Genomic DNA, 13,009 nt, shown 5'->3' on the forward strand with positions numbered 1-13,009 from the left:
ATCATTCAAGTATAGTATATTCCAATAACTAGTTATTATTTGATAGAACAGAACACAACATGCTGTAACCTATTCGCAATTCGCCAGGCAATATGCTCTATTGTCTATGATCGATCATGTGTAACTTGATGGATTTTGATAGCATCGGTCTACCATTTGAACACCTCAATGGGATACGGTAATAACAACTTTTCCGAGGCATTGCCCAGAGTAGAGAAAATCGAAAGCCGCCGGTGATTCCGTGAAATCGAACGTTTTGCCTACAATCGGTTTCAAGGAAACATGCTTCTCCTCTAGGAACCGGCAAAGATTCTCTTGGTCGATCTTCGAGCCAACTTGAATTGCCCTAGCAATCGTTTAGTTCCATTCATCCCGGCTGTTCCAAGGCCTGTGTTTATCTTGAATTGGTAACTCACTTCAATGTACCCACTTTCAAGAAAAGTTGCCCCAAGGCTTTGACGAAGTCGTCAAGTTGCAGTCCACCAAGGAACCCAATCCAAGAGATTTGACCGCGGATGGACATGGAGGCGACACTCTTTTGGATACTCGTGCCCCCGACGGTTTCGAGCACGGTGTCAACACCTTTCCCCATGGTCAACTGGGCGACCTCTTCTTCCCATTTAGGATTTTCACGATAATTAACCGCGTCAATAACACCATCTGGACCAAGGGCTGCAATATTCTGTAGCTTCTTACCCGAAGATGATGTAATTATCGGACGAATACCGGCGCCTAGACAGATCAATAGTGCGAACAAACTGACGCCCCCAGTCCCTACATGTTATTTGTGAATTAGTCATCCAGTAACTGTATGACACCAAGAGCTCGGGACTAGGGCGTACCAAGCATCAGGGCACTTCTTTTGCCATCATGACTTTTGTTCATCTCCAAGGCATTCCAAGCTGTAGTGCCGGCGCATGTTATACACGAAGCCTAAAAAAGGGTTAGACATGGAGCTAACCCTATCTAGAGAAGCAATTGTTCTGCGACATTGGAGGCCAAAATAGGGAAGCAAAATTGGGAAAATGGACAGAAATTTGTCAACATACCTCAGCCCAAGAAAGATGTTGTGGGACACGAACAAGAACGTTCTCATCGAACACTGCATACTGGCGAAGTACACCATCGACGTTTCCGCCTAGCTGAGCAACCTTGTGTTCGGAATCTACCCCGTCAATGTACTTCAGGTCAAAAATTGGTGACACGCGGTCTCCGAATGATACTTTGCTGACTGTTGATCCTAGAGCAATCACCTCTCCTGCACAGTCAGATGCAGGAATTCCCTGGTCTTTTACTGAAACTGGATATTTGCCGTGGATCATCCCAACGTCTCTATAGTTCAAAGAAACGGCATGGATGCGAATTAGGACCTCGTTGGATTGAAGCGGCGGGATGCGTTCCATAGACGGAAGGATGGTCCCAGTGTTCTCTCCCGGGGCACGTCGGAAGGCCCTGTAGGATTCCGGTACTGACATCTTTTCGGGCGCAAAGAATCCGACTGAAATTTCGCCTTGGAAAATCCGAATTGCTCTGTTTCGCACATGCACGAGGCCGGCATTTTAAATGGGTATAAATAGCCACGCTTATTCAGTTACCCTGGCATTATTTGTCATGATGAGATCATCAACTGCTAATAATTAGCAATGGAAGGGTTGAGAATTAGTCGTGTGGGTTTCAAGCCTAAATCCGACGAATTCGCCCGCCGCAATGCCATTTCGGCCGAAGACACGCCCAAAAGCATACCCTGTACCGGGGTTTGTTACTAAAATAGGATGATCGTATTACGATAGGTGGAATGGGTGTCTCCGGTGTGCAAATCTCTTATGTGCAAAACCATATTGAATTATCTATGGTGCCAAACCAAGTATGTAGCGTGAGGTATTGTATTGTGTCCCCAGACTTGATAAGTCGTTCGATAATACTTCGGCCAAAAGCCGTTACGCAATTAGCACAGGAAGCACCGGAAAATAGAGCACATGAAAGTTACAGACTGAACAAATAATCTAAGAGAGCCTAACAACCTTGTCGAGATAATGGGTTAAGTGAGACAGCTATTCGAGAATCTCACATTCATTGGTGCTCAGTGTTTTCATTCAACTCGTGCCGTCAAGTTCACTAGATTCGTGTTTTGTATTAATATAATAATGTTATTCTAGGGATGGTATTCTCTTCTGTTTTTATATGGCTCCTAATTTCCAGCTGTACTACACTTTATCAACGTTGTCGCTCATGGATGTGGATGTGGATGTTTTCTTTTTCTTTTCTTTTCCCCCATTTTTTGCCTGTATCAAAACTTATTCCATACTGGGGACTGGGACGATACTCGCAATAGATAACCGGTTAACACAAGCCGCTTTCGAATCCAACAACAGATCCAGTGTATAGATGAGAGTTGGACTATGTTGCAGAAATTGCCGAAAGGCAGCCGTTTAGATCTCTATCCTTTTATAAATATCATCTACCATGGCAGAGTTCTTTCACGCAGCCTCGTCCAGATCTCTCTTCGACTACTCATTTGGCGCGCCAACATTTCCTCACTGTGGCAAGACCGGTGGACATCTCACCATCTTTGCTTGCTTCTTATTTAGATATTGAATTGCTTCTTATTTAGATATTGAATTATTTGTCGCTTCTAGCCATTTTCCACGTTTTTACTATTTGGCAAAGAGAGTAGCTACATGCTGCTAACCAAGAAGGAACATTGGAGACATCGCAGTAGACAAGACGTTGCGGATGGCCATTGTGGGTAGTTCCCATCGTTTGAATTTACCGTTAATAAAACGTCGAAAAGAGAATCGTTTCAACAAAGGCACAAAGATCAATTGTTCATCCCTATTTTGTGCCGGGGCTGTTACGACACCTAACATGGCTTATGTGACCCCGTCAACCATCACCCTTTCAAGCCAAGTTCGTCTTCATGAACTCTGCAACATCCTTCACAGCAGGCCCGACATAGGCTTCGTTATCATAGAAATCCATGTGCGCTCCTTTCGGTACGATTATCTTTTTAGTCGCACCTCCAATAAGCTTATCCAACCTCTCCGTGTGCCACAAAGACCCGGCCTCCGAGCCGGCGATGAGGAGCACAGGCTGCTTTAAGAAAACATCCGCCAGATGGAAAGCGTCGAAGGTGAGAACGCGAGGGAAACTAAGATAAAGCATTTTGTTTTCGGCACGGGGGTGCTGTGCTCGCGGAGTAAGATAGTAGTCACTAGCCTCCCTCAGGTCTCGAGGGGTCTTGTTGTCAGGCTGCGGAGGCACATATGGTGCGGCGGCACGCTCAGCACCTTTGACCTCGGCTGTAATCTGGGCTGCCGCTGCACGTAGCGAGTCAACATGTTTGGAAGGGTCCTCGTCGCCATCCCATCCGAGACGGGCGGAAGCTCCGATGTCCACCATGCTAACAGTTGCAACAGCCTTCAGTCGCTGATCCCCTTTGGCAGCGGCCACTGCATAGCCACCGCCAGCGCAGATACCCAGCACGCCAATCTTTTCTGAATCCACGGAGTCAAGATTTTGGAGGTAGTCGATGGCAGCGTAAATATCGCTCACACGCTCGTTTGGATCTTCGAGGAAACGAGGCTCCCCCCACTAGCCCCCTGGAAGGCCGCATCATAAACGATTGTTGTAAAACCGGCATCAGCAAGCCTTTTCGCATATGTCCCTGCAGTTTGTTCCTTGACACCGCCGCCAGGATGGACAACAACAAGACCCGAGGTCTTGCCAGATTGCCCAGCAGGCTTGAAGAGCAGGGCAGCGAGGCTGATAGGGCCTTTCTTGATCGATACTTCGGACATTGCGGGAAATAGTTTCACTCAAGACGAGGATAATTTGGAAAAACAAAAGAGGTCGATAGGAGATATTTGGCTTTTGGATACGAAGTTGTGACAAAGTGGATGCTATCTGGATCGTTGAATTATGTCGCCGTTGCTGCTGCTTTTATACTTAAATTCAAGAATAGCCGGAAGATGTCATCGGTCGGCCGCAAAATTAGTTCATACGTTATTCGGCCGATCCGCTAACTCCGAGATCGTCCTTTGGCTGTAAGCATTTTCGTTATCTCCGAACGCCTTGAATAATATATTTTCCGTTCTTGCGTTAATATATCCCAGTTTCTCATATAACAGTGAACAGGCGAAGACATCAAGTATTCAGAGATGCCCGACTGAAGCGCCGTCTGGTTCAGTATGTACATATCAATCTGATGGTAGTTGTGCCAGGTGGCATCCAGACTAACTTCGGGTCCAACATCCAATTCACTACGCGCCATCCTGATTACAATACACCCGTGTCTCCCTGTCAGAGGTCATGTGACCTCCCTGTTTGCTCCTAGCCTTTAGTCCCAGATAGCCTGTAGATAGTTTCTTCCTCTCTTCACGCATTCAGAGATTTTCCGGAGTATACTGCATTTCATCGTAGCTCTCTCTAGATCCTCTCTCTCAGGTTATGAGCACCGTGCTTTTGATCAAAAAGCCTCTACAACACTGCAAGCTTCAAAGCCTCTGTTTCCTCCAATTGGTGCATTGCGTCGCACCACCCCACTGTGGAATCTGTGGTCCCATCCCGGTCCCACCAATTAGAGTTTTTATAACACTAAAAATTAGCCGAGATCGATATCACTACCCCTGCAGATTTGGCAACAACCTCTTCCAAAGAATATTGATTGATCCACTCGATAGTCCTACTTCAATACATTAGGTAGCCAGCCTTGAATATCATCCAATTTCCTTCTTCGATGCATTCCTCCATTCCGTCCTCTCTCTAAGCTATCCGAATCATCGTACAAGATGGATAATTTCCATAACGAGAAAACGGCTATAACTCCGTTGGCATAATCGTCTGAATAGCTGTTTTAAGCACCGCCACCACTGGGTTTCTTCGCGTTAACATTGGCCCATTCGTTGCACAAGCTGAAGGGGACAGTGAGGCCGCAGGCCGCGATAGTAATTGCGAAAACAACCTTGATACCCCATGCGTACGCATGGACAACACCGTCCAGCTCGGCTCCGGAAAATAGCCTGTGCACCTCAGTGGCACCGATACCCGTGACTTGGGCGGGATTGACGCTCGGTGCGGTGGTGGCAAGCTTGTGCACAATCTGATTGACGAAGCCGGATTGCGCGGCTGCGAGCAAAATTGTGCCGCCGACAGATCGAGCGACTGTGCACGAGGGATATAGTTAGTTTGGGGATACAAGGGAACAAAGAAAATTGACGACATGCTAGGACAGGGCGAAGGAGAACTTACATATAATAATCGCGGTCGTAGGAGCCATGTCGCTTGGCGCAGCAAAAGCCTGCGCAACGACGACCGGGACTTGGAGGGCGAGGCCGTATCCGAAGCCCGCCAGGATCTGATACCCAACCCATCTGCCTGTCGAGGTCCTAACGTCGAGAGTATACAGTAGACCAGCGGCGATGGTCACGATCACAGAGCCAGCTGCCATATAAGGAGTTGCAATACCCGTCTTCGTGATGGCTCTGCCTGAGCCATATGTGGCAATGCCGAACATGACAATGAGAGGAATGTTGCGCACACCCGAGTCAATCGGACTGACGTTGTCGATGCTTTGGAAATAAATAGGCAGGTAATAGAGCGTGACGAAATACGCGCCAGCGAAGAAGAAGCCCCATACGCTGCTGGCCCAGACGGACTTTTTGCGCAAAATGCGTGGTGTCAGCATAGCGCGTTCACCTTGCCATATTTCTGCAATTATAAGTGCAATAACCATGACAACGAAGCCGACGAGTAAACCAATAACGACGCTGGAATCCCACGCATGGGTTATACCACCGTACTGAAGAGCTAGAAGCAAGCAGGCCAGTGCACCCATTGTAAGCATCGTCGCTATCGGGTCCATGTTTAGAAGCTTCTCCTTGAGCGTAGCCTGGACCACTTTAGCGGCTTTAGGGGTCTTGAAGGTGAGCAGGATGACAAAAGCGGCCAGACCACCGATTGGAAGATTGATATAGAAACACCTAAAGTTGTCACGTCAGGCCAGGTCCGGTCATGACAGGATTCGATAACTGGAAATAGTCCCATGGTTTGCAACAAAGAAAAAGCAGTAAAAATCCCTTGACTCACCACCTCCAGGATGCCCCTTTTGTAAGCCCTCCACCAATGAGTGGTCCGCAGACAGCGGCAACGCCATATGACACACCAATGACCCCCGTGTAGGTAGCTCTTTTGGTGGGCTCAGCAGCAAAAGCAGAAATCGTGTATACTCCAGGCGCGATACCCGAGGCACCGAGACCGGAGATGGCACGTCCAACAATCAGAGTCGTTGAGTTTGGGGCGACAGCGGCGATCAAACTCCCAAGTTCAAAGATGAAGATTGCCACCAGGAAACTAGTTTTGAGGGGAAAGTATTTATACACTTTGCCCCAGGTTGACTGGAAGGCTCCGAGCGTCATGAAATAAGCCGAACCGTACCACGAGATATCGTCAAGGCTGTGGAATTGGTCGGTAATTTTTGGAATAGCTGTTGCAACAATGGTCTGAATCGAGAGCATCAGCTTACTGGGGTGTGATGTATTGCATTGGCAAAAGACGAGTCTACGAGAAGCTTGGAGCGGTAGAACTCACCTGATCCAGAGAACAGAGGGTGATACTGAGCACGAGCGCAACCATGATGAACAAGGCTTCGATACCTTTCGGATATTCCATCACAGGTTTTGGCGGCTCATCCACAGCTTTTTCTTCAGTAGCAGGACCATCGTCTAAACCATTGACAGATGAGGATGCCATAGTGGACGGTCTGTTAGACTCGACGGTCTGCTTTTCCTTTTCAGGCTCGACCTGATGTGTTTTCTCTCCGATCGCTTCGAGGTTGCCGTTGCCGTTGCCGTTGCCGTCCTCTGGCAAGGGAGGTGGAAGTGTTGTTGAAGACATGTGTGTTTGTCGTATGGCTATGGCTCAATTGCTTCGGCTTGATATGAGACTCCTGGCGCTTTAGTGACGCTTTAGGGTTAAAGTGGCTAAGTTTTTATAGATAGGCCTGTTAAAATTTAAGGGGCCGGTTAGTATGGTACATGCCCAAATATCAATTCATTGTAGCTTTTGGCCCTCGCCTACCACCGTTAATCCCGTTACTTCCGTTAATTCCGCTCCTCCGAATAGTGGATAGTGGCTCGGGATCTCCCTTTGTGGATACACTCCGGAAGAACCTTGTTGTGCTCTTTTGACCAATTAAAAAATTCAGCCTCACTAAAAAGTGGGACTTTTGATACTTAAAAGTACTTAGGATTCTATAACTAGTTAGTGTGGGATAGTAGGTTACTTTTCGTCGTGGATTTTTTTAGTGGAGAAGTACTCTCACTACAATCTTTCCGGGTTTAGAGTTGGCCGCTGAGGACCCCTTACCTCAGAGGCTTGGAGTGGACAGGTGGTATGAAGATCCTTCCCATTTCGGAAAAGCAATCTCTATAGCTAAGAAAAACGCGGCGAAGGTAGTCGTTCACAAAGTTATAGTTGCAATATACTCAACATTAACAAATTTGTTCTAATACTTGGTCAATTGCCCTTTAACTCATAGATAGTTATATAAACGTTTTCTGTAGAAATAATACTGGTTTTGGATTATTATCTACTCTATTTCCTGCGGTAATCTATTTAATGGTAACGTTATTACCTGAGGCTAAAAGAGTTTTCGTAGAAGATCCAATCTTATACAAGGGCTCTCTAAAAGATCTCGAGGCATATCTTGCTTGCGCCTAAAACTAAGCTTCTATAATGGGGGGATCTAGAAAGGGAGTAGCCTAAAGGGGCGGACCCTATCACTGTCTTAATTTAAGTAGAAGGTTTTATTTTTGTATGAAGCGAAAATTGTCACCCTTTTAGCGACAGCTTCTAGGTAGTTCAAGAAAGGGAGATAGAGACAATAAAATAGGCTTTCGAGAGAAATCCGAGGCCGAAACGCAGAGCATGCGCTGGAGGTCCAATCAAATAATTCAGACAGGCTTTAAGCGACCATTCTCGCTTCGTGCAAAAAAAGAAAAAAGAAAGAAAAACCCATCTGCTTGAGATACTAAGAGATTTGGAGAAATCTACAGACTCTATTCAATCTAAACATAAACTCATTCCTCTATGCAAGCTTGAAGCTCCTGAATGACCTCACTAAGCTTGACCTGCTCATCAGGTATGGTTCTGAATGACCTGAGCAGAGTCGACCATACTTTGTAAGCTGCCGCTTTCTCCGCCGCCGTCAGGCCCAAACGTCAGGTCGTCTTGGTCACTATTCTCTCGGTTCCCCATTCGAAGGCTGTGACCTATGCGGTTGAGTAGGTGCATGATGAGCTGCAGAACCATGATTAATTGCGCAGAGGACGACCCAGCGCCGTGCAAAGTTTGTTGTTGCAGCTCGTTCCCTTGAACTATGGACCCCAAGGACCACTTAATAAAGTCTCAAAGTAGACCGGCAACCATGCCCAGTGCGTGGCACCTAAAACATATTTGGGGAGCAAGTGGGTTTAGAACTTGCAACAACCCTCTGCCTAACTTCCCTAGGGCTCCTACTATCCAACCTGAAATGGCCGCGAACATATTGGTATTTGGGAATAAAATGGGGTTCCCGTTATAAATTCTCAATAAATAATGGCTACCTTAGGGGCGTGCTCGGTTTTACTCAGTGAGCACTAAAGCGGAAAGGGAAAGGTCTCGAGTGCCAGGCATTATCCGGTACATATGACTTTGGTAAAGGTAAATGGCCAGAGAACATAATAATACTCCAACATGATGGCAGAATCCTTGGAGGGCCCCTGACTACCACACGAATCTCCGAAATCCATCCTATTTGCCATAAGTACAAGATTTTGCACGTCTTTGAAGAAAAACTGGTGTATTTTGGTTTGCAGAGATGGAGCCAGATTTATTCTATACATTTGCCAGCAACTTCTCGCTCAAGACTTTTGAAGGTGTCGAGGGCAGCGCTGATTTCTACGGGTTGGATTTCCGTTCTCATTCTCAAGACCCTGCTATTCGCAAAGTTACGGAATTCTCTGCAGCCGCTTGGTTTGACGGCCCGGCAACACTCAATGGTGAAAGAGGGCTGTAAGTAATATTGGATAACCTAACATATACTAGACCAAAATACTAATGGATTGTTTTAAACGATGACCAGTTTGGTAGCAGGCGACTCGGAGAAAGGGAAGATACATATCATAGATATCCACAACCTCACATTGACAATCGTTTATAGCAATCCGCTTTTGGGGAGAACTCCTTCGCTTGGCGTATGTATCGACGGAATCAAAGTTCACGCGGACGGATGTTTGTATTTCACAAACTCTGCTCAGATGTACTTCTCACAGTTTCCAATGTATCATGACACTGGTCTTGTCCGGGGCGAGATTGAAGTTCTCTTTAATCTGACAACTTTGAATCTTTCGACTCCACTTGATGATTTTATCTTTCATCCCAATGGATCAGTATACCTGACTGTTTCAACACTTGCACTGGCAATTGTTCACCCTCCTGACTATTCGATCCCCGAAATGGTGCTGCCCGTCAACGGGCCAACGGCTATGCGGCTGAAGAAAACAGGACATGGAGACCTAAAGCTATATTCTGCCAGTACGGGGAATGACTTTGCTTTTCCAAGTGACAACTTCGTCAACGATGCTGTCCTCATCGAAATAAATGTACCCGTTTGATACATCTTATGACCAATTCATTAAATTAATATGAAATACGGTTAGTCCAATCGGTGCAATCAAACCAACTAGGTAAAATAAATCAAATAACTTGGCTGTGTGAATACTATATAGTCGGTCGACACCAATCCCGCTGACGACCCCCAGGCTCGTGGAGTACCAAACTATAGGAAAACAAGGCGTATTTCGTATATCACCATTCCTAAGGGTGCTTTTCCCATAACTCACGTTGTGTCGGGCATTCGTGGAACCATGGCCAGCCAGGACCACCACTTCTTCTTCTGGATCTTCTCGACCTTCTTTCGCTGCTTGGCGGCGGCCTTGTCCGCTACTTCCCATCGGCGCGTTAGCGCCGCTTGGGGATGGCCCTACGGGCCTCGCGTTTCTCCAGGCTGCATATATCCTTCATTAGCACAACACACAATCTAAGAGAGAAAAAGCAGGGTTGACATACCAGCGCTAAAGAAAGGCGGCGCCGATGATCAGACCTAGGATTATAACGGCGACGGCGGCGCCGATCAGGGCAGTCTTCCAATCTGGGGGGTCGTACCTTGGCTTAATTTTATAGGTGTGTATAGCTTCGTATGATCCCGCTTTTCTATCAAATGGACAGATCCTTGCACCTCTAGTCGATTTCTATAGATGTCGGGTCTACGCATAGCCAGCAGTTGGTGAGGATTTTAAATTTCAGTTTTAATCAGCATAATACCTCTCTGGAGTTGAAAGATCAATGAGCGTAGATTGAAGCTGTTTTGATCAAATACAAAGATTTGGATTTCTTGGGTGGCGCGCTCGTCACGACCCCGTAAATGCCGAAAGCATACAATTCAACCGTCAATCAAAATGAACATTTTCCCACAGATTTCCGGAGTCCTGACCGGATAAAGAGGGATGAATCATGTTCAATTGATCCAACCAATATGTCTGGTTAAAGCTGTCTCCAATAGCCTGCAAGATATGAGGCGAAGGACCGTGAGCAAAAGACGTGTTGGGCTGAGAAAGCTCGGGCTGAGGATCGGCAAATGGATCGGAGTCCAGATATGCCAGATCCCTTATGAGGTTGTCTAGGCTATCACCGGGTGTGCCGTATGAGGTTGTTTTCGCTTGAGAAGTATTGCTTGGTGATCCGCAGGCAACCTTGAGCTTTTGATGGCAACGTTGGAGGACATCTAAGCCTGCTTCCGCTGTTGGATTGAATGCTTTCATATCAGAAAGGCTCTCAATCGCTTGCTGGAGGCTGTGGTCAATCTTTCGTTTGGCTTCGTAGTCTTGCGGAGGAAACAAGATTGTAATGATAGAGACAAGAAATGAGGCATCGATTGTGTAAAATGCAAGGCCGAATAGGTGATAGTGATGTCCTTTGGCTTGTGCAAAGATGCGGTGTTGGCAATCAAGCGTTTCAAGCGCCGCCTGCAAAGCGGCTTTTCGACTCTCTGCGTTAGATATAATATGTGGCCTGTGTAATGTCATAAGAAATAGGTTCGCCACGACCTGCAATTCCTGTCGGAGCTGGGGGAGATATGGGTACTTCAAGTCCCAAGTAGTGTCGGAATTCTTCAACCGCAAGAAGGCAGGTAATTCATCAAGTAACGATATCAGGCCCCCATGTATGGTTCGGACAACAGAATAGTCTTTGGGGTGAGGATGGTCTGCTTTGAGAGCTCGCATTTCATGCACCTTGCATGCAAGTGCATACCGGAACAGAAGTGCCGAGACGGTTGCAATACCGCGATTGTCTTCGGGGCGTAATGCCATTGGTACCGCCGTGGAAGGATCACTAGGTATATTTCGATTCATAGGGGGCTTAGCATCGCAGTCATCCATATGTATCATTCGCGGGCGACCAAGAATCATAGCCATGAAACTGTGGAAGTTAGACGATAGAGGCAAACACGGTATCTAGGGGCTTCCCTGACTGACCTATCCCAGATGAACAGATTGATCCATAGACGTTTCTTATTCTCTTCGTACCAGAACAGGCTTAGCGTCTGGTCCACATTGGTTTGATCTGACTGATAAATTGCTTTGTGCCGATGCAGTCCAAGTTCCTGGGCTTGTCTTGGAGGTATTATCAATAATTTGATCACGGACTATAGAGTTCATACGGACCTGATAGCATATCCAACCACATGCCAAGATTCAATGCCTCTCCCGCGGTTCTTTAGCCACGAAGACCTGAGGAAATCCGCTTGAACTGCAGTCAGAGCAAACCCAGGTCTGCCCAACAGCGACAACAGCTCGTCACCCAGATCGCTATACGTCTGTGAAGAGGCAATTCCCGCCGGCGACAACTCAGCGAAGAGGTCCCAGTCAGGTGGCAGGAACTGCAAGGATAATGCGATGACCTGGAAAAGGAGGGAGGGAAAGTATTGTAGTTCTGTTGAAAGTTCTGAGATTTTCAGATAGCTCACGGGCTCCGTTTGCTCTCTAGGTGGCCAGCGTGAAAATAGGTTATCAAAATAGAGTCGCTCGAGAATAAAGTAATGCCAGTTCACCTCATCAAAGAAGAAATCAACTAGTGCTTCGGTGACGGTCCTCGGTGGCAGCTTCGCAATGAGCATTTCGACACCTTTGTTTGATAGAGCAATTTGAGAGGTGTGATTGTAAGTGGCTGCAATATCTTGATACTCGCCATTTCCGAAGACCTCGTTTGGGTCAGTTATGTTTCTACTTAGATAGTGTATATACATACCTCTTGCAAACCCACGAAAGCATTGCTGCCAGAAACCAATGAATAACCAAGGTCGACCGAGTCCTGAAGCCTTTCACCCGGGGACTCGTGGGGCCGGACCGGATCCGCCCCAGCCTGAGCTGTGGTGGTTGACAACTCCGGCTCTTTTGCTCGCGCGGCTCTAAGGATAAGGGTTAGGCTTGTGGAGGTGACGGCAATGTCTGACGGAAGCGGCGTCTGGAGTATATGAACACCACACTAACTCACGGAATTGAACCATCGAACACGCATTGCGTAGAGACGTTTCTTGCTTGGCAGTTGTTGCAGGGATGTTTACGATCACACTATATGAATATCAGATGGGGTAGATTCTTTAAGGATTTGCAAGGGAGGAGGCAGAAACCTTTTGTTTCCTGCGATAGCACTCCGAGCAAGATGCCACCACTCGTTTGCGCTTCAATGGCTGGTGATTGACAGAGACAGGCCTACTCATTGTTCTTCAATGTGATAGCGATGGAACGGTCTTTCACACGTCGCTAAATTGATGGTGGCGTGGACGCAGGACGGGGCTGGGTGTTGGACGATTACCTAATCCAAACCCGCCAGAGCCGCAAAGTATTTAAAGTGAACTCGTGTTGGAGCAGCTGAATAGTCCTGCATCTCATCTCTCTGTTTGACCGTATCTCTG

The 13,009-nt window shown here is 47.0% G+C and overlaps 5 protein-coding genes across 5 annotated transcripts; 1 reads left to right on the forward strand and 4 right to left on the reverse strand.

Annotated features, from left to right (window-relative positions):
• Positions 1–165: 165 nt before the first annotated feature.
• On the reverse strand, positions 166–1,475 carry N7471_002336 (zinc-dependent alcohol dehydrogenase family protein; the record flags this gene model as incomplete). The annotated part of the gene is made up of 4 exons (XM_057275056.1): positions 166–346; positions 417–774; positions 843–933; positions 1,050–1,475. The coding sequence occupies 4 exons, from the start codon at positions 1,473–1,475 to the stop codon at positions 166–168; spliced, it is 1,056 nt and encodes a 351-aa protein (XP_057139694.1).
• A 1,423-nt stretch (positions 1,476–2,898) lies between these two features.
• N7471_002337 (alpha/beta hydrolase) lies at positions 2,899–3,797 on the reverse strand (the record flags this gene model as incomplete). Its single annotated transcript, XM_057275057.1, has 2 exons — positions 2,899–3,566; positions 3,593–3,797. The coding sequence occupies 2 exons, from the start codon at positions 3,795–3,797 to the stop codon at positions 2,899–2,901; spliced, it is 873 nt and encodes a 290-aa protein (XP_057139695.1).
• A 1,055-nt stretch (positions 3,798–4,852) lies between these two features.
• On the reverse strand, positions 4,853–6,891 carry N7471_002338 (MDR family MFS transporter; the record flags this gene model as incomplete). Its single annotated transcript, XM_057275058.1, has 4 exons — positions 4,853–5,160; positions 5,248–5,978; positions 6,085–6,497; positions 6,586–6,891. 4 exons carry the CDS (start codon positions 6,889–6,891, stop codon positions 4,853–4,855), a joined length of 1,758 nt encoding a protein of 585 aa, XP_057139696.1.
• A 1,963-nt stretch (positions 6,892–8,854) lies between these two features.
• N7471_002339 (uncharacterized protein) lies at positions 8,855–9,650 on the forward strand (the record flags this gene model as incomplete). The annotated part of the gene is made up of 2 exons (XM_057275059.1): positions 8,855–9,048; positions 9,119–9,650. 2 exons carry the CDS (start codon positions 8,855–8,857, stop codon positions 9,648–9,650), a joined length of 726 nt encoding a protein of 241 aa, XP_057139697.1.
• Positions 9,651–10,484: 834 nt separating this feature from the next.
• N7471_002340 (fungal specific transcription factor domain-containing protein) lies at positions 10,485–12,601 on the reverse strand (the record flags this gene model as incomplete). Its single annotated transcript, XM_057275060.1, has 5 exons — positions 10,485–11,514; positions 11,571–11,708; positions 11,760–12,295; positions 12,343–12,542; positions 12,589–12,601. The coding sequence occupies 5 exons, from the start codon at positions 12,599–12,601 to the stop codon at positions 10,485–10,487; spliced, it is 1,917 nt and encodes a 638-aa protein (XP_057139698.1).
• Positions 12,602–13,009: the final 408 nt, after the last annotated feature.

Source organism: Penicillium samsonianum (assembly GCF_028829775.1).
Source record: "Penicillium samsonianum strain IBT 33392 chromosome Unknown utg000002l_segment0_segment0, whole genome shotgun sequence".
Lineage (NCBI taxonomy): Eukaryota > Fungi > Ascomycota > Eurotiomycetes > Eurotiales > Aspergillaceae > Penicillium > Penicillium samsonianum.